The sequence below is a fragment of the Centroberyx affinis genome, unplaced genomic scaffold (assembly GCF_046629955.1).
Source record: "Centroberyx affinis isolate AG114_WGS23_722 - 3 ecotype Tasmania unplaced genomic scaffold, CSIRO-AGI_Caff_v1 ptg000960l_1, whole genome shotgun sequence".
NCBI classification, from domain to species: domain Eukaryota; kingdom Metazoa; phylum Chordata; class Actinopteri; order Beryciformes; family Berycidae; genus Centroberyx; species Centroberyx affinis.
Genome location: NW_027279532.1, coordinates 159,309 through 180,359, shown reverse-complemented (window position 1 = coordinate 180,359; position 21,051 = coordinate 159,309). Strand labels below are relative to the sequence as shown.

General features: G+C 40.3%; 1 protein-coding gene across 1 annotated transcript; it reads right to left on the bottom strand.

The window, feature by feature from the left end:
- Positions 1–1,570: 1,570 nt before the first annotated feature.
- Positions 1,571–19,735, bottom strand: LOC139646209 (tubulin-specific chaperone cofactor E-like protein). The gene is made up of 10 exons (XM_071522152.1): positions 19,689–19,735; positions 18,349–18,414; positions 15,345–15,452; positions 13,751–13,905; positions 13,499–13,638; positions 12,563–12,744; positions 11,860–12,116; positions 10,761–10,887; positions 10,536–10,652; positions 1,571–5,455 (listed from the first exon to the last, which is right to left on the bottom strand). Exons 4-10 carry the CDS (start codon positions 13,893–13,895, stop codon positions 5,110–5,112), a joined length of 1,314 nt encoding a protein of 437 aa, XP_071378253.1. The 5' UTR covers positions 13,896–13,905; positions 15,345–15,452; positions 18,349–18,414; positions 19,689–19,735; the 3' UTR covers positions 1,571–5,109.
- Positions 19,736–21,051: the final 1,316 nt, after the last annotated feature.

Genomic DNA, 21,051 nt, shown 5'->3' with positions numbered 1-21,051 from the left:
TCGTTCCCAAATTTGTGTGTGTCTTGTTATTGTGCTGATGCAAGTTCTGCATCACTTTTTCTCATTACAGAATAGATAACATTGTTGTTGTTTTTTTACAGTGACCTAATGAACTGTGTAAGCTTGCACAGCACTTTTTCCAGTGTAAGTTGATTTTTCAGTGACTATTCCTCTGGGGTGGCTGTTCAAAACTATCTAAAGTGTTAAATTACACTATGCATTTTTTCCACTCTGAGTTTAATTAACAGTAAGTACATTGTGTACATCCTTGTCTCTACTGCATGATCAATTTCTCTTCAAATATATTGGACAGGCAGCAGTGGTGGAAAGTAACTAAGTACATTTACTCAAGTACTGTACTTAAGTACAATTTTGAGATACTTGTACTTTACTTGAGTATTTCCATTTGATGCTACTTTATACTTCCACTCCACTACATTTCAGAGGGAAATATTGTACTTTCTACTCCACTACATTTATTTGACAGCTTTAGTTACTTTTCAGATGGAGATTTGACACAATGGATAATATAACAAGCTTTTAAAATACAACACATTGTTAAAGATGAAACCAGTGGTTTCCAACCTTTTTGGCTTTTGACGTCTTACAAAAAGCAGTGTGTAGTCGGGGTCACATTTCAGATGTTAACAGCTCCACCAAATAGTGATTTTTCCCTCTAAACCTCACATGGTTTCATTTCAATAAATGTTCAAATGATCCAATATTTCAGCAAAAATCAAAGATTAGAAAAGAAAAGTCCAAAAACTGAAAACAGATTTGTGTATCTGAACTTTGTTTTTTCTTCTTTCCTCTCCCATTAATCATCTCACGACCCCTCAGATTTATCTGGTGACCCTTTGGAGGGGCCCGACCCCTAGGTTGGGAACCACTGGACTAAACTAGCTAACTGTATATAAAGTAGTTCAAACTAGCTCCACCTCCAGCAGCTACAACAGTAACATGCTGCTTACACACTGATGCTTCAGTATTAATAATCTAATGATGTCATATATAATGAAATATCAGTCAGAGGGACCAAACCACTACTTTTACTTTAATACTTTAACTACATTTTGCTGCTAATACTTATGTACTTTTACTTAAGTAGGATTTTTCATGCAGGGCTTTTACTTGTAATAGAGTATTTTTACATTGCTGTATTGGTACTTTTACTTAAGTAAAGGATCACAGTACTTCTTCCACCACTGACAGGCAGTATGGAGGCCGAAATGAATTAACAGAACTGTTCCACAGTGGAAAGAATAGAGGTAAGTGCACAAAATTGGATTACTGTAGTTAAATTTTCTACAGTGACGACCATTGGCTGTGATTCCTTTGGTGGCTCAGCTGTAGTAAAAGAATAGACTAGCAGCTACTCAAGTTTCTGACAGACTCCAGGCATGTTCAGATTCAAGATTTCATCTACAATACATGTGATATGTAGAAAGAGTTTTCTGCAAGTGGTAAATTTTTTTTTTGTAAACTTTTTATTTTACTGCTCACATCTTTAAACATGTAAAACAACGGAAAACTGTAATGACATAATTAGAATTTCTGTTTCTTTAAGATGAAACAAAACGTGAAAGCACCTATAATGGTGCTTTCACGTTTTGTTTCACTTGTACCAGATATGGCATTAACATTGATCTCAAGTAAAATGGCAGTATGGTAATTTAGGAAAACAACAGAAAGCGAGACAGCGATATATAAATTAAGCACAAACTGTGTTTTACACAGCGCTAGCCATACCATCATCATGATTTAGCCACTATCTTCTAGGTTTTTAGGAATTATAAAATCTGTAAATCATCACTTTGGCATACTGAAAAACTAGAGGATCGCAGGGGCCAGAAAGCACAGATCGTAATGCCGATATCATTTTAAAAATGTTGTCAAAAATTACAAATTGTCTTCAAAGAAAACGTGACATTACATTAAAAAAAAAAAAAAAAGTTCTTTCCCTGAATTGTAGATCCCTTAACAGTTTAAATCGAACGTATCAGAACAGATCACAACATGCAAAGCCACATAACGCATGACGATCCACGTCTGAAACACCAACATGACTCATCACTGTTGTCCCGTTACCCTCCCATGCAAGCACCCAATCAAAAAACAATATCATGCACTTGAGTGAAGAAAGAACAAACCCACAAACGGATACACAGTCATCTACAAAAAGCAAGTCTGTGTCGGAGAGCGCTGTAAAAAAACGTAATACATTTCCACACACTTTTGTTAGCTACACTCGAGAGCATCTGAGAATATAACTGTGTTCAATAGGAGAATATTTGCTTGATAAATGGCTCTAGGTAAATGGCTGACAACATCCCCATACATCAACTGAACAGTCATGGCACTCCAGTATTTAGACTACTTTGCTTGGGTTTGGATCATCCGTTTGTAGTCTCCATGTAATTATAGTCTAAAAAAAAAGCTGGGCGGCAAACATATTAAACAGCTTTATACATGGCAGTGGGTCTTCTAACCTTGGACTACGTAAACAGATGTAATGTAAAAGACCTTCCTGAATTGTAGTTCAAATGTATCTTTGCACACAGCACACATATGTTTACCAACCGGCTGCTCTGTGATGCATCAAAGGACACCAAAGATCTAATGTTGGTGAGTCCAGTTTTCTCTGGACGGAGCGCTCACTCACTGCTGCTCAGGAGAAACTTTTGGAAGTGCCCATACCCGACACCAGAACTGAATTTGGGCAAATAGGGCAAAGCTACCGCATCTCAATTAGTAGGGATGGGATGCTCTCCTCTGTTGCAGCCCCACTGTGTGATTTAGACTGATAGGATGGCTGTGTTTTACATGCAAATCTTGCCTTGTGGATCTTTTAAGTTAAAGATCTTTAAGTTAAATTCAACCCATAGTGTAAAAGACTGAAATGTAACCAAAATAAAAGAAAAAAGTATAAAGCTTGCTGCAATAGCATAAGGAATCTTGCCAATCTAACCTTAACCCTAACCCAATAACAGCACATCATCGATTTCGAAAACAATAATTTGACAATGTGAGCCGGCGGAAAAGCTCGTGACCCCCGGGTCCTGTGAAAGAGCGGACGCCGGGAGGTGTTGGGTGAGCGAGACGGATGTAAGGGAGAGATTGAGGTGAATGGGTGGAGGGCAACGGCCTGTTGGGTGAACCCATTGTAACCTAAATGCAGGGGAAGTGGCCGTGACACAGCGGCCAGTGTACGGTTACCATATAGACCGGGCCTCACCGTCTCTCCTTAACAGCCTTTGCAGAGAGAGAGGAAGAGAGAGAGAGAGAGAGAGAGCTACTTCATTCACGGGGTGGACAACAAGAAGACCCGCAGTAACTCGAGCATCCGACACCCCTTCTTTTCTCTCGCAGAGACCCAGGCTCGCCTCGGTGTTGTCTCATCTTTCTGCCGGCGAGTTGAGGTGAGCGGTGCCCATGTGGTCCGTGTGCTCAAGTCCTATTATCCTCTGCACTCCTGCATTCCTGATTTCAGCTCTAGGGAAGTCTCAAAATATTTCACTTGGTATCACGCCTCGTGTGGAAAGTACGGGAGCCGAGAACGGCCGTGCTTGCAATTATTTTTTTTTAATGCCGTTATCGTTATCTCGAGATAACAAAGCTCGTTTTCGAGAGAGAACGGGTTAATTTATCTCGTTATCTCGAGAAAACAGAAGGCAGAATTCTTGAGATAACGGGTTAATTTATCTCGTTATCTCGAGAAAACAAAAGGCCGATTTCTCGAGATAACGGGTTAATTTATCTCGAGAAAACAAAAGGCCGATTTCTCGAGATAACGGGTTAATTTATCTCGTTATCTCGAGAAAACAAAAGGCCGATTTCTCGACATAACGGATTAATTTATCTCGTTATCTCGAGAAAACAAAAGGTAGATTTCTCGAGATAACGAGATAATTTATCACGAGAAAACGACTTCTGTTTTCTCGAGATCACGGGATAATTATGGAGAACTTGAAAATGAGTGTCTGGTTCATTTGACCACACCTGAATTCAGCCTTCAAGATCACTGTCATGACTGTCAGGGAGGATTCATAACTGAACAGGAAGTCAAGGCATAAATGTGTAGTTTTGTTTGCTGCAGTTGCGTTGTTGTCAGTTGTCAAGACACCATCTCTGCATGCTGGCATGGCACTCCTGATCTCTGATAAACATTATAAGTAATAAGAGGAAACGCCATTTTGTTTTCTCGTGATAACGGGTTGATTGACAAAGCTCGTTTTCTCGAGATAACAAGATAATTAACTCGTGATCTCAAGATAACGGCATTAAAAAAAAAAAATTGCAAGCACGGCCCTTACTCGGCTTGAATGACAGTAAAAAGTGGGAAAGGACTACGTTACCTATGCTAATACTCATGCAGAGAAAACGCATTTCTAATGAAAACACTCTGGTCCAGATTTACTACTAGGTTTGCACAGAGAAGAGCGTCTTCAGCGTCTTTCAGCCAAGACAAAAACGATGTGAGTAGCTCTGAGTTGGGGTGGTGCAGGGGGAGAATATTTAAACTGTCCCTCTCTCACACCTGCCCACCTGAGTTGCCAGGTTTCTGACATGGGAGATTTTGTGGACTGGCGCTCTCCGTGGGCCAGTCACATTCCCTTCGAGAGAAGCACTTGCCTTTCAAGAAATTTTAAATTCTATAGGCTTAAAGAGAAGCATATAGTAGATCAAATAGGCCTGAAAGCTGTGCCATGTTTCCAATTATATGAAAGCCTTTTATTAATTAGAATTTTATATGGACTTGCATCATTGGATTGTTTGTTCATTATGCCTAAAATAGGTTTAATGAACAAACAATGAACTCTTAATGAACTCTGTGCTCTTAGCTCAAGCAACTGAGGCACAATGCAACCATAGTGAATCTGGACCTCTGTGTTAAAGTGTATGTGCACATATACTTATACTACACACTGCTGTATAAACTTGTTTAATATGGTGGAGGTGTCTGACCGACATCTTTACATTCAAGGCTGATGAAAAAAATCACCCTTTTCTTATATAAAAAGGCTCAACACGAAAGCTTAGTATCCAGTGGGTGTTCGTTCTCTAAAATTCCTGAGGTCCCTTTTTCCCCATTCCACCAAGCCCACTGACTCAAAAGTCTGAGGAGCTGCAGCGATTTTTGAGTTTGGGCACTACTAGTATCTCGTCGCCGTCCCGGATGCTGTAGGAATGGAGGGCCCGGCAGCCGTACTTCATCTCCTCGGGCCCCAGGACCGAGCACATCTCCCGGTTGATGTAGAAGAGCCTGGTCCCGTTGGTGGGCAGCTGCAGCAGGGCTTTGAGCTGTTTCTTCAGCTCCCCCACCGTCTGCTCCAGACGGAGGCTGACCGCCTCCACCCGCTCGCCCCAGCGGACGTCCACGGTGGCGCTGCGGGGGCTCAAGTCCACCTCTGCCAGCGGGGCCAGATGGCCGTACTTGGATACGAGGACGTGGTACCTGGGAGAAAGCAGGGTTCATGTCACAGCACATACGTTTATGCGGTGTGGACCGCTAAATAACAAGGAGAGGGATAACAATATGTTGTAAATTATTATAAAAGGACAATGTGTGTTCATTCGAGCGTTGGAGTAAATGTGTGTGTGTGCGTGTATGTGTGCGAGTGTTTGCGAGGGAGCGAAACACTGAGTTCTCTGCCTCTCGCTTGCCGTGAGAAAGCTCTCTGCCACCTCGGGGGAATGCGGGCTAGAGATAAGGGCCCAGGAACGATTAAATAAAATCCAGGAGAAAAGGCCTGTGCTTTCAAAGCTACTGTAACAGCTGGGCCAATCAAAGCAATTTCCCTTCCCTCCCCAAAAACTCCCCCACAAAGCAAATCCCCTGGCCTGGGGTTTCAGGCCAAAACTCCCGGTCCACCCTGGGAATTCTCCTCTAAGGCCACAGTGCACAAAGTGCCATTCTATGAGCGGCCATTTAGCTAAAAGGCCTCATTTCATGTGGTAAGCAAGGTATATAATGAGACAAATACTCTGGCAAGTGATAACAAGCACGCATTCCAAATGTCTTTCCGATAATCTTTGGTAATTGAGGCAAAAAGTAGCAGCGCTAATAGCTGTGTACAGCTGAAAGTATTGGGGCTAATACAGATGCTATCTAGCCCAGATCTTTGCCGACTTCTCCTCTGGCGTTTCATACTATCTCATTCTCTCATTTGCTGTTCTCGAGTTCTCCAGTTGAAAGATGACCTGCTTAAAAAGTTGAAATGTTGATTTCCTCATTCCCCCCCCGCCCCCGATTTGCCCTCAAAATCCACTTTTTCCAGGCCCACTCCCCTTTCACTCCCTCTCTACTTATTCTAAGGCTACTCGGACTCTCGGATTTCTATTCCGAGCCAGTCTTCTCTTTCACTCTTTCCTCGCAACTAATCCCTCCTTTCCAGCAAACACATTTCTTTCATTTTTTCTGTTTCCTTTTTGAAATACTGGCAACTGGTCCCTCAAGCTTTTTTTGAGTACAGCTAACCCCTTACCCCATTGCCCTAAATGTATCCACTTGTCTACCTCCGACTGTTTTCGAAAGTGGTTTAGATACGTCCGTGTCTGCAGTCTGAGTTGTGGTTTAAGGCTGAGTTTATGGTTACTCAAAGCCAGGCTGTGTCAGATCTCCGTGTGTTCACCTGAGAGGCTGTGACCCACCCTGCAGGCTCTGATCTCTGGGGGTAGTCAGGCCACGGCCCCATCCGAATCGAAAGGGGATAGCAGTGTGTCCACTGCTTAGCGACCGTGTCCAACACCCCCCATAACACCCGCACGCAGTCACGGCGATCCCTAACCCGGGATCTACACTGAGAAACTGGCTCGGGACCAAGGCCATGAATATGCCGTTTATAAGGAGGAAGCGATGAAACGAAGACCAGGAAGAGAAAGTTAAATGTGGAGACAAGTAAATGCCTGGAGGCCTTTGGATGGTTGCAGTGCGGAAAAATATTCACAAAATGTTTTATTTCCCCCTCATATACATATACTCGCCCCTTGTCCTTCACATCCAAACGAGCACTTTGTCATAATTAGGTAGACAATTCATGATGAAGCAGTGCTATGCCAGCTCCAATGACATCAGGAAACAAATCAATCTCTCAACTTAAGGTTTGAAGTTGACAGAGGAGGTGTATACATACAAAAAAAAAAAAAAAAATCAACCTGGTACCTTGTGTATCGGTTTTCCAATCAGAGAATTCCCGGCACAAAGGACTCATTGAGTGGGGAGAGACTGGTGGCATTGTCTCCCAAAGGTTAGTTTCCCCCAGTCAGGGACCGCACCTTCCTTCAGAAATCCCTCCCCCACATTCTGCTGAGGTTAAGTGGAATGCAGCCGGTGTGGAGAGTGTGGGCAATTATTTTAGCTGCGTCCAGGGCCCTAAAGCAGGCCTTTCCAAAAATTATATCATATAAATATATTGAAGACACAATGAGTGGGTTGTTGCCATTGTTAGAGGTACAACTTGGCAGGTATTCACAGAGCTGAGAGTCTTCTACTGTAAGAGGGGAGGGAGTGCGCTGTGTTAAGTGTATATTCCACTCCTAGTTAGGGCTGAACGATTTTGAAAAAATATCTAATTGCGATTATTTTGGCTGATATTGCAATTGTGATATGATTTGTGATATTCGAGGGAATGATCATTTTTACATCATTATTCTCATTTTCATTGAATGGTGAATTGAATCGTATTAAAATGATTATGGTGTGATTTTTGCGGGGATCTGTACCAAACAAAGATGTTTTCTTAAGTCTGTAGAATATGATGTGTAGGCCAGGACATCTCTGCAGCACGTCAATATTTCATTTAAAATGGTATTTTGACACACATTTCGCCTTTAACAAATATTGCGCCTCCTGTGATTTGAAAATTGCAGTAGGCCATATTGCGATTTCGATAAAATTTCGATTAATTGTTCAGCCCTACTCCAAGTTCCAAGATATTCCACTAATACTGCATATACGATATGGGTTTTTGAAAGTCGATAGCAGTATTTTTAGATTGAAGCTGCTGATAGACGATATTTTGTGGCAAATTTGACCATTTTCATGCCAAATTATCTCTAAAGAAGTACAAGTATTCGGTGTTTCCTAATGCCAGAATTTTAGCCTCTGAAGCTCTAATAGTCTGAATGCTGAAATACCGCAGTAATACCAATAATTATGATGCATTAAAATGTTGCATTATCATCAATTCAGGTTAAGGGTTTCCCACAGTGAAGTATGTATCAATTCTACAATAAATGTGTAATTAAATTGCATCATATCCATCAAATTAGAGGTGGACAACTCTGACTGACTGCCTAATATCCATTTTTGATCAATATCAGCCTGATATATCAGCAACTGATATAGTGGTCTAAGCCTAATATATTTTGCTCTGACATCAACAGTACTTCATTGCTGAAGTGTCTAGACACTGCAAATGTACCTGGGCTGCATCAGAGCACATGGTCTTGGTTCTTGAACTTAAATATGAATCATAATTATCAGGTTTTTCATATAAATAAGTGTCCGTTTTGCTACTCTCTATCGCCAGTTAATACCATACAATTGTGATTCAACCTATATCCAATTCATAAAAGCTTTTACATTTGCAGTTCTAAACACCGATGTGTAGATCTTTCCTTCAACCTGTACTCCCTTAAGGAAATTATACAGAAATATTAGTCACTACACCTTATTTTATTTCTCTCTCTGTGTCCTGGACTCAGTGAACTCACTGTTACACTGCATCGACAATAGAAACTCGGGGACAATGGCCGGGGTAAAGGGAAGAGAAACAGGCTTGTGACTTGTGAAGGTTACTGGAACGGCCGGGAAGGAAATCTGCGTAGGGAACGTGAATGAGCAATGAATGCGAACGAGTGAATGAGTAATGCTCTTCTATTCTTCATCAACTTACTGTCAACTAAGTGTCCTTTAAACGCTAGGAAACCTTACCTGGGTGAGTAAAGATTAAAAAAACAAAAAACTACTTTCCGGGATGTCCCAAAAATTTTCTATAGCTCAAACAGGGACAAAATTCAAAGCCCTAAAAAAGGTCCATTTCTGCCCGCTTAACTTTCTTGACTTTAAAAAACACAAGGAACATATCAGAAACCCTAGAGTAATTAGGGAGACTGACCTGAGCCTTCAAAGACATAAACCATGTCACCAGATAGGTAATTGAAAAATTTGGCTGAGAAATGAATACAAGCCGATTATTATAAGTAGATTAGACTAATGCCCTCTTCTCTGATTTCCCAAATACAACTGCAGCTCATCCAAAATACAGTATCATAAACTTTAAGAAGGAAAATTTCACCCTCTGATACTCTTCAGTCTGTGATGTTCAAAGGATCCCAGGAGTTGTAATTTGCCTTTTTGTTGTACCCACTCTCCCTGAGCCTGCCTTGTTTGCTTCTACTCCAGTTAATGATTTCCTCATTTCCTCGAATGCCTTTCAACAAGCCCCAGAGAACGTGCCTGAACTTGTTCCACATATGTGTAGGTGGAGAGAGCGATAACAATCGCAATATTAGGAGCAACAGAGCGAGTTTTTCAAGTTTAGAGAGTCGCATCCGTTATTATTCAAAACTGCATTGTAGTCTGGTCTATTGAGGCTGCTTTGGTCTCTCGAAAGAAGCTCTAGAAAGAAGCCCTCGCTCTTTGATTCTGAGGGACTGACACCAAAACCTGATGTTTACCACTGAAAATTTCTCTGCTATTAAACTCCACTGTAGCTATGCTGAAAATACTTCAACGTCACATCATCTATGTTTGGCCAGTTATCCACAGGAGTAAGAAAAAATACGCCACCAAACTACAAAATGAGCCCAAAAATGCAAGGTACACTGTTTTTTTAACGGATTATTAAAGTGAACTTTTCCTGTGCGCTTCTCAAAATTAAGACTACATTTCATTGCTCCATTTGTTTTGAAGAGCAAGAAGAAGGACCCAGTGGCTCACAATGTAAAATGCAGTGTGGAGGCTGATAGAGGCCGACAATCCTCTTGGCAGTGGTCAAAATTAATGTGGTAATGATTTATTGATGTTAAAATGATACACATAGCACCTTTAACTGGGACAAGGAAATCTGCTGAAAGCTTTTACTACAATTTTATATCCTTAACTTGAGTCCATCCTCACCATCACCAGTGAAGTGAATATAATTTATATTTTTGGTAATATATTCTCTAGTGCTCTTCGCCCACCTGAAGAGCTAAAAGCCATTTTGGAGGCGTTCCTAGCAGCCAGAAAGAGACACTGCTCTGACTGGCTGACAGTACTAGCTCCACCCCCTCCCCCTGCCATAAATGTAAGATGATTGGTTGACTCTCTACACTACAAACCAACCATGTTCTGATTGGCCCGTTTGAGAGGCAACATTTTGTTTTTCTACATACAACTTTGGCAAAACTACAAATACAAGTACAATTTTAACCTTTTTACTGTGAACAAGGACAAAGCATTAGATTATCCATTTCTAAAGATACCCCCCCACGCCTTTAAAATAAGTGTGTGTGTGTGTGTTGTAAAAGACATGCATGTGTTTGAGTACCTCTCAGGAAGCTCCTCCTCCGGACCGTGCTGGTAGTGTCTGATGAAAAACCTCTCGGCATCCTCTCTCTCTCCGTCCGACACCGCACTCCCGTTCAGCACCGACACAGATGGCAGCCTGCGTTGAGGGGCAACAGTCAAACGTTATGTGTAAATGTGACAATTGTAAATAAATGTATATGTATACGGCGGGAAATGTCTGACATGCGTGTGGGTGCAGACTCACTGTGCCACAGTGAGGCTCCGTCTCTCCTGGTTGGTGTAGGGCTGCAGTAAGGGAATCCCCATTGCCTTGACCTCCTCCAGCTTAGGGAAGAAATTCAGCCTCCCAATATCCTCCCATTTGCTCAGCCCTGAATAACAGTTACAACTGCATAAGTATTTAACTTGAGAATTGACTCATTTGTGGCCATGGGTCATAAAAAACACATATTTGTTTGCAACTTTTGTAATGTGGCCATTAACACACTTTAAGATATTCTGACATGACATTAAAATCATTTTAACGGAGTGAACCATGTTGAGCTCAAACGTATGGAAACCCATTTCCGCCAGTGTGATGAAAAAAAGGTCCTGTATGTCATTATAATGAGAAACTTTCTCAAAATAATGAGTTAGTATCTCAAAATAATGAGAAACTTTCTCAGAATAATGACTTAGTATCTCAAAACAATGAAAAACTTTCTCAAAATAATGAGTTAGTATCTTTGAGATACTAATTATTATTTTGAGATACCAAGTCATTATTTTGAGAAAGCTTCTCATTATTTTGAGATACTAAGTCATTATTTTGAGATGCAAAGTCATTATTTTGAGAACGTTTCTCATTATTTTAAGATACTAAGTCATTATTTTGAGATACAAAGTCATTATTTTGAGAAAGTTTCTCATTATTTTAAGATACTAAGTCATTATTTTGAGATACAAAGTCATTATTTTGAGAAAGTTTCTCATTATTTTAAGATACTAAGTCATTATTTTGAGATACTAAGTCATTATTTTGAGAAAGTTTCTCATTATTTTGAGATACTAAGTCATTATTTTGAGAAAGTTTCTCATTATTTTGAGATACTAAGTCATTATTTTGAGAAAGTTTCTCATTATAATGACTTGCAGAATCTTTTTTTTTTCATCACACTGGCGGAAATGGGCTTCCATACAAACGCCTATGGCGTGGACGAGCCACTAGAGGGCTTCTGGGGTCATGTAAAAAAAGAAAATCCTCCACCCCTCTCTGCAGTTGTTTCTACTCATCCTCCACTAGCTGCTTTAAAGAGCTATTATGCCTTTATCAACAGCACACAAAAGCAGGGCAAAGCTCAGACCTGAGTTGTTGAGGTTGATGCTGCGCAGGTTGGGGAAGAGGCGCTGCAGTGTCTCCTGAGTGTCGTCCACAGACCTCAGGCTGTTGTTGGCCAGCACCAGCGTGTCCAGACTGGGGTACATCAGTCCAAACTTCCTGACCTCTGCCCATTCCTGGAGCTGGTTGTCCGTAATCTGCAGCAGGCGTAGGGACGGGCAGGACGGCTGGGACTCTAACACAGTGTTGTAGCTGTTCAGGCACAGGAAGAGCTCCTCTAGCCTGTAAGGTGAGGTGGGGCTGAATTAGGAAGGTTTGACCAATATGGGTATTTGAGGGCCAATACATGGTATCTTTTTTGGATTAAAGCTGCCAATAAACATTATTTTGTGCCAATATTCAATCAATATTCAGTCAATATTCTTTAAATTTGGCAATTTTCATGCCAAAAAATGTAAACAAAATAGAAGCTTTCACTGTTTCCCCCCAGAATTGTATTCTTGTCAGGGTGGAAAAGCCTCTGAAACAGCATTTAGACCATCATACCCACTGTATACCCAAATCATATCCATCATATCGGAGGCAGACGACACTGACTGGCTGATATCCGATTTTTTAATAAAAGGCCAATATCAGCCCTGTATATATCGGTCTAACCCTTACTGAACACTACACCGATGCAAGTGAGGATGAGGATAACATCAACACACATAATTTCCATCACTTACTCTGGTGTGTGTTGCGTGAGTGTGTGCACGGTGTCCCAGCTGACGTGCGTGTTGATGAGGACGAGTCGCCGGACCCGGGAGAAAACCTCGGCCAGGCCGGGCTCCAGCTCCACGCCGCGCAGAGGGTTCATGCTCAGGTTGAGGAAGTCCAGGTGGGGGATGTTGGAGACGATGGTGCAGATCTGGCAACCCAAAAAACAAGTGGAAAAGAAAACTCAAAAGGGGCTTTCATTTTTTACCCATCCCAGGTATGTTATTTTTACGGTTAAGTGGTGCAAAGCCATATCTGTGAGAAATCAATGCAAACATATGCTAATTAAATCAATAAGGGGGTTATTATTGTTTGTTTATATATTGAATTATGCATTGAACAAAACAGATTTATTTCTGACAAACATTTCCTTCCTTAAATATTGAATAATTTCTTTATTTAAACTCCATAAATGTCCTTCCCTGAGCTGCTTTCATTAGTAGTCACAGAAGGCAACTATTCCTGACTGAAAACTTTGTTTTTAGCAGATCATTTTGGGATAATATTTTATTACTGGAATAATAGAAGGGTACAGAAGCATGTGCACATTCAAATACATGCACCCTAACAGACTTTAGATTGTTTGCCATGTAAAAGGTTACTGCAACCATACTGTCAAATTACTTGAGCAATAGTAAATGCCTTTCTCATCCAGTGACATAAGCTCGAAAGAAAATAAACAGTAACAATAGTTGGAGGTTCAAATAATGTGATTTATCATATACCATATATCCTTTTAATTGGGAAACTGAAAGGCATTTGAATAGGTAAAAACTCTGTCTATCGGCCCAAAGGACAAATGCTCAAAAATACTTGAGCCATGATTACTCTGCAGTTATTTGTGTTTAACCGCTCACTCGTTCACACATTTAGAACATCTTTGGCACAGAGTTCAGGCCACCCACCTCCTCCCAGTCTTTAAGTTGATTGTAGGACAGGTCCAGTTCTACCACATGGGCACAGAAAGCCGCCACCTCTGCCCGGTCACCGGCTTTGCTGATGCCACAGTCGTTCAGCACCAGCACACTGGGCAGGAACAGACGGTCTGCAAACAGGCATTTTATTCTGTTTACATTGTATTCTGTCAAGTGAACACGGCTCCATCACGGACATAAAAATGATATAACCCTGACAGACCGACCTAAACGATCTCTCACCTTTGGTGGGTGATCCCGGAGGGCTGGGCAGCACCACCACCCCCATGCCTTGGCCACGGCAGTAGGGGAAGTTCTCCGGGTTGTACTTCTCGGCGATCACTTGGACGAAGGTGCGCACCTCCTCTTCATCGGAGGACGAATCCATGGCTCCAGCCCTGAGCGGGTATGCAGAGGAAAAGCACTCGCTCACTGCTGTTTAGGAGACTCTTTTGGATTTCGCTCTAAAGTTTCAGTTCACTTCATGTGTGGAGAACATTTCTGACCAGTGACCATATCCGCCAGAATTTAATTTGGCCAAATAGGGCAAATGTATGGCGTCTCAATTATTACCACTTTGATAAGCTGATAAGACGGGTGTATTTTTACATCAAAATCTTCCCTAGTGCAGCTTTAAAGTGTAAGTGTTTGCTTTCCATTTATTCAGCTGCAGTCCCCCCTCCCACCCCCCAAAGCTGGAAAATTGCCCTATGTGATCCTTCAATGTAAATACAATAATCTCGCTTTATTGCTCAGCCTGTCACACAAAAAACAATTACAATTACAATATATCCATATATCATCATCTACATATAATCATTACACAGATTTGTTGAGTACTCAATTCTGATTGGCCAATGAACACATTCTAAGGTCTGTTTCATATCTAATCATATCACTCCACAGTCAAGAAGACCAGTCGATTTTTTTGATTTCTAAGCTATATATATAGCTATATACCTTGTGTCAAAAAGACATTACTCCTTGGTTGCAGACAAACACTCAGCAAACCAAGTTACTTTTAATTTATTTGGAGAGCAGAAAACTTTTGATTGCTCATTAGCGGCTTTCCAGATTTGTTTATGTTGCTGTGGTTGCAATTCTCCTACTATGTAGCCCATGGATGCTAGCTACAGATGTTGCTATAGTTACAGTCCCGCTGAACCACATCACTTCTTGATTTGCCCTTATCTGTCTCACTGTATTTCATAGTATTCCCATGATGTCACATGCATTTCCTACCAATATGGCGCTTTACAATACACACAGCTCATTGGCTGTGTTTGTCATTTGATTGTAATCACCTGTTAATTTATTGCAATCACTTGATATTTTCCTACCAAGAGGCTGTGTGGTGATGCAACAGAATACTATGAATAGCAGAGACAGGCAACCGTGTGCCATGCAGGTTTTCATTCCAACCAAACACTACACCAGCTGATTTCACTGACTAGTTCCTCCTGTCTGGTTGAAGTTGTGCTAATCAGTGAAATCATCTGGTGTAGTGTTTGGCTGGAATGAAAAACCTGCATCGTCTAAGCGCTCAGCACTGTTAACTTTCAAAACTGTGGTAATGAATGCCACTCAGTTTAAGAATTGATATATCCTTTGGTTGAATTCTTTCCAAATTTTTCCACAGTCTGTTGGCAATGGAGAGAGTATGTGAAAGTCACCAGGGCCAAAATCACAACAGGCTAACAAAACTAGAAAATGTTGAGATTGTGGATGTTTAGATTTTACCGACGATCTAAAGGAGTGTACGCCTCTCCTGTGTGATTTCACGCCTCTTTTCCAGGTGTATCTATGAAATGGACTTGATTCACACGCTCACAGGTACCTTAAGCCTTTACTGCGGCGGTGGGAAGAAGGCAATGCCCCTGCCAACTCTCCGCGGGGCCGGCCAGGCAGCGGGTATCCGAGGTGGCCGTGCCAGGGACCGGTGGCCCTGATGGTTTATAGAGGAGAGGGGGACAAGTGTCACGTTGGCCACAAAAGTGACACTGTAATCCAAGCACAATATGACGTCAACCCACTGAAACAACAATGACCCAAAGAGAGGAACGCTGCTTTGATTCACTCTGCTCTGAACCTGGGTTTACGGTTTATTCCACATTAGACGGCCTTTGTTTCCGGCCGCGCGTCGTGATTGGACGAGAGCTGTTCCATGAGCGCTTATAACCTCGATATACAAACTACAACTCCTTGTTAACATTGGAATGGAGTGAAGCAAGCAAGCAACAGCGAACTATTTTTTATGTTTGCAAGGGGCCAAAATCTAATTATTAAATTAAAACCCAAACCTTGTATCTTTGTGAGTGTTTGATACCATTTCAAAAATTTTGTTAATGATGTATCAAATCAGTAACATACTTAAGGTTGTGTAAATTTGTGTGTGAATGTTATTGCTTAAGTGTTATTAAGTCAGTGTTATTGCTTAATGTAATTCCTAAATTTCTATTTTTCATTTTTTGATATACTTTTTTATATACTATTTTTACTTAAACACCCATTTTACACATGCTACACCTAAGAGATCTATTCCCTAAATTTCTGCTCTAAGATTTTTTATAAAGTACTAGTATGCATTGTGACCTACATGAGTCAAATTCCCAGTATGTGGAAACTTACTTGGCCAATAAAACTGATTCTTAAAGAAGTGTGAATGGATGTTTTAACACATCATTATCATGTTGCTCGCAAAGAAATCAGCAGGATGTCACCAACACTACATTGAGCTATTAGTATAGGTCTAGTCCTAGTAAATGGATGCACAAATATTCCTATTTGTAATAATACCATATGACTACTATAATAATAGGTTTTGCTCTCGCTACTATTATCTTCCCAGTTCTATTATTCAATACTAAATCAACAACTCAATCAAATCAACATATGGATCCCTGGGAATACATTGTATTATATGGGGGCCCATGATCATAATGTGTGTTTATTTGGACATCTGTGACATGAAAACGTTTGAGAACCCCTGACATACAACACTGGATGCAATTATCCTCTCATACCAGTGTTAGTCAGACTGCTGGGTGTGCCCCCTAGAGAAAGTGTGAAGGAACTGCAGGGTATGTGGGGGAAAAGATGGGGGAGAGACAAAAGGCCAAAGCTTCTAAGCCGCTTTGTGCTACAATTCTTATTGCAACTGGGGGCTTAAAAACTAATGCTATAGTGACACTCTGTAGACCGCAGAAAACAAGAGGTGAGACAAGGGGAAAGGTAACGAGGACTTTTGTGGGACTTCATGCATCTGGCATGACAATAAATGCTAGATTGATACGGCATACATCAAATAAGATTATCAGCCATTCTACAGCAGAGCCAAGACAATTCAGGTAGTCAAAGAATAAAAATATCAAGATTTATAATGCAAGATATAAAAGCTAAGAACTTAAGTGAGTAAAAATCTAATTTAAGACCAATTTCACCCCCAAATAAGCCTAATAAGAACAAAAGCCAGTATCAGCAGTATTTGCAATGTCTAATACATATGAATATTTACTGATTATTACATTTTTTCATGCCAATTACAAATAATGAGTATAACAGATGAGCCCTTTTCAGGAAAATGATCATCTCATGATCATTTTCAGGAAAGTTCTAAAGGAAGTTTCTAAATTAAGCAATCTCTAAATAATACTGATTGATTAAATGCTTTTTGTCAGCAATATTAATGTCCACCAGGTACAATAGAGTGGAGCATTTAAAAAAACAGCCATTATTTTATTTTTATTTTACAACACTTTTTAACTTAAAAAAAAAAAAAGGTGTTAAACAATTAGGATAATTATTATTATTAGTAGCAGTAGTACTAGTAGTATCAGTAGCAATAGTAATAGTAGTGGTAGCAGCAGTAGTAGTAGTAATAGTAATAGTAGTAGTGGTGGTAGTAGTAGTAGTAGTGGTTAGGGCTGGGCGATAATTCAATATTATTGTTTATCAATGGAATCATATTGTGATGATATGAAGATATTTTAATATCGTGACACACATTTCTGCTGTCTAAATTGATGATGACAGGCAAATTTTATTTGGAGATATTTGCACATCCAACTATCTCTGATGCAGGTGCGTTGGAAAGTATCACTTCAGTCTTGAGAAAAGAAGATCCCGCACACTGCTCTTGCTCAGCATCACAATTTATTGATCATACTGATCAATAAATTGTGATCAGGATCTTCTTTTCTCAAGACTGAAGCAAATCTTACTTAAAAACATTAATTTGATTATTTAACATGATTTTGCATACATTAACCATATCGTGATATATACATTAATATTGAGAAAAATCCTTATGATTATCATGATATTGATTTCAACCATATCATCCAGCCCTACTAGTAGTAGAAGTAGTAATAGTAGTAGTAGCAGTAGCAACAGTAGTAGTAGTAGCAGTAGTAATAGTAGTAGTAGCAGTAGTAATAGTAGTAGTAGCAGTAGTAATAGTAGTAGCAGCAATAACAATAGTAGTAGTATCATTAATGCTGGTTGCTATCCCGTGACTTTGAATGGTCAATTTTCAGTAATTTCCTACATTTTTACAATAACAAAATAGAGAGAATGTTTAATGAAATTTGTAGTAGTACAGTGTTGCGATAACATCATTCAGACACGTCAAAACAGATGTAACCCCTACACACAGCACCCAGGTGCTCAGGGCTCTTCAACACTGATCAGCCCTATCAGTTTCAGACAGAGGGAGTCTCATCATCTTGACCGACCACTACATGAGGTGGTTCGCTTGTCAGACGACTGGACACTCTGTCCGGACCCTGTCTGATGTTTCTGTCAAAGATAGTTTCCCATTTCACAGATCACCTGGTTCTTACCTCTGATGTAGCAGAGACCAAAGGAAAGCCCTTTTCAACAACACATCAGATCAAATGCCTCTTTTCCTGCGAGAGAAAATGTTGATGAGCACTTTGGTGAAGCAAGGAGAGAACCTATAAAAATGCTGCTAGGTGGAGTCTTGAAAGTGAGTTAGGGCACCCGGGGGCAAAGTCAAGGAAAAGATAACTACACAGAAAGACACCCTCAACTCCTCAACAAAGGCACTGAGACTTCCAGTACAAAGGTAACTAAAGAAAGGTAGTGACAGCTGGGTACCTGGCAGGCAGGAAAACAATTGACGCAAGATGGAGGTAGCTGTGAGGGGGGAGGGGAGTTCAGCCCGCTGCTATGACAACATGTTTGTTTAAAAGCCATTACATTACAGTTGAAAGAGGAATGACTGAACATGTCAGAATTGAATTACTTTTATTGAACGATTCCTTCTTTGCAGAATAGCATTGATATTTGTCTATAGAACAAACGGGCACGCGACGTTCTCTTTTGAATGGAGAGAAAGCTACTCCAAACTCTCATTCACATTACATTAATGTACAATTATAGACATTACAGTACATAATTTACAATGTACACTTTTACAAATTATTAGCAGGCACTCTTCAATTCGACATGCATCCAATACACCAAGCAGCACTCTCAACTTTTAAAACTGAATCACACTGCTCTCTATCGCCCTCGGTGTATTTTGTTGGAAGAAAATTGTGGCAATAATAGGTGAACCAATTTTACTACTTGTAAATTTGTCGTAATGAGTATTGCTTGGTGTATTGGATATATGCCGAATTGAAGGGTGGCTTATATGGATTCGTAAAAAGTCTAAAGTCATATACTACCTGCTATGTACACTTGCCGATAAGCAAGGCAACATTAAACTACCAGATTTCTGAATGTAGTTCGACTTGACTTTTTCTTCATGCCAGAGAGCACGGCATGTATCGGGGCTGTTTGTGCCAGAGAGGCCTATGGCACTCCGGCAGAAACGAATGGACGAAATAACAAGCTAAACATAGACTTTGGACAGAAGTATTGGATTAATGAATTCGGTCTGTAGCCGGGCCAACTTGCGAAGGTATCGGCAATCAATATTTTCTTGGAAAAAAAGTGTCAGCAACTAATTTGTGTTTGAAGTAACGTTAACAGGTTGTCCAGGAGTGTAACGTTACCTTTATATCGGTATGACAGTCACTACGGTAGCTACGGGGATTTTTGTCAATGTCAAGACTTCGTAAAGTCACAAATTAAGATAATGACAAAATGTTAATGCAAGATGCACACAGGTTACGTTTATATTTTACCAATACAGTGAGACTTTTGCACTCACCATCCCCGGAACCTCCTTGGTCTTATCTGTTTGTTTTTGTTGTTCTTCGGTTAGTTGACAATTTAAGACCTGCCCCCTTTGCCGGAAATTACGTCGTTCAAAAAGCAGATTTGGAATTTCCGTTTTAATGATGTTGCCTTCAAAATAAAGCGCAAAAAATGGACCGTCAATTATCCTGCTATTATTGCACTTTCTGCCTATTTGGCTATACCTCTTGATTATCAAAACGTCTCAAGAATCTGACACTGGGGCATTACAGACAATATAACAGAGTATCAAAATCCTGAATTATGAGAATTTTTACTGGCTGCTAACATTACCTATTTAGCTACAATTTTGTCTTTCTGGCATCACAACCATGCAACATAATTCCTGGCCTGTTAGTGACACTGAATCAATTCACTTTTCATCAGCAACTGAAAGATATGTCAATGACTACACGTTATGCATTTCTTGATCAATAAGTTATGGCCAGTAAAAACAGTAAAAACATTCAAGGCTGAATTGGACCAATTTTGCACACAAACAGAAAGTATTGTTAACATGCAGCGCTAAAATTAATATTTTTTGATAGTTTTTGAGAAAAAAATTGTTTCAGGTCTGAACCAGAACGGTGGCCACTGACACAGTATTATGTGTGGATGTGTATATGTATGATATGCCCAGAAAGTTACAGACTACTGTTTTTACTATTGAGTGATTCTCAACCATAGGCCATCTTTGATAAACTGGATGTGATCCCTCTAGTGGACACATCCTCTTTATAAACCTAAGGATTAAAGGGAGATTACACATCTGTGTATGTGCTCAGTGCTTTTATATTTAGTCATCAGATCACCTCCTGCATAATGTCATTCACACTAACTGAACCCAATGTCCTACTGTGCCTCTAGGAATGAAATAAAAGTGAAATTAAACTTTTCTTATTTTTCCCAGAGGGCACCTGGAACCCCTTCAAAGACCCCTGGTGGTCACTGGACCCCACTTTGGGAACCACTTGTGTTGGCTATGGAGTGATCATTTGAGAAGTGAGGGGGGCAGACTTGGTTCAAAACTTTTCTTTTTTTTTTTTTCTTTTTTTTTTTTACCACGTTGCAGAATGACCCTGTCCAATTTGATTTTTAAATGTATCATACAGCAAGATTAAACTAATAAATGAGAAACTATACACCTATTCAACATAACATGTAGGCCTGTTCTAACAGGGCAGGAAGAAAATACTGTAAGTGCAAAGCAGTGGTGAAATTTGGAGTAGAAATTAACAGGGGTATCCCTATAATTGTAATAAATGCCTTGTCTGTCAACCTGCTAACTGTATGAAGCCTAACTGTAGCTAGCTAAAAAGAAAGCAGAATATTTAGCA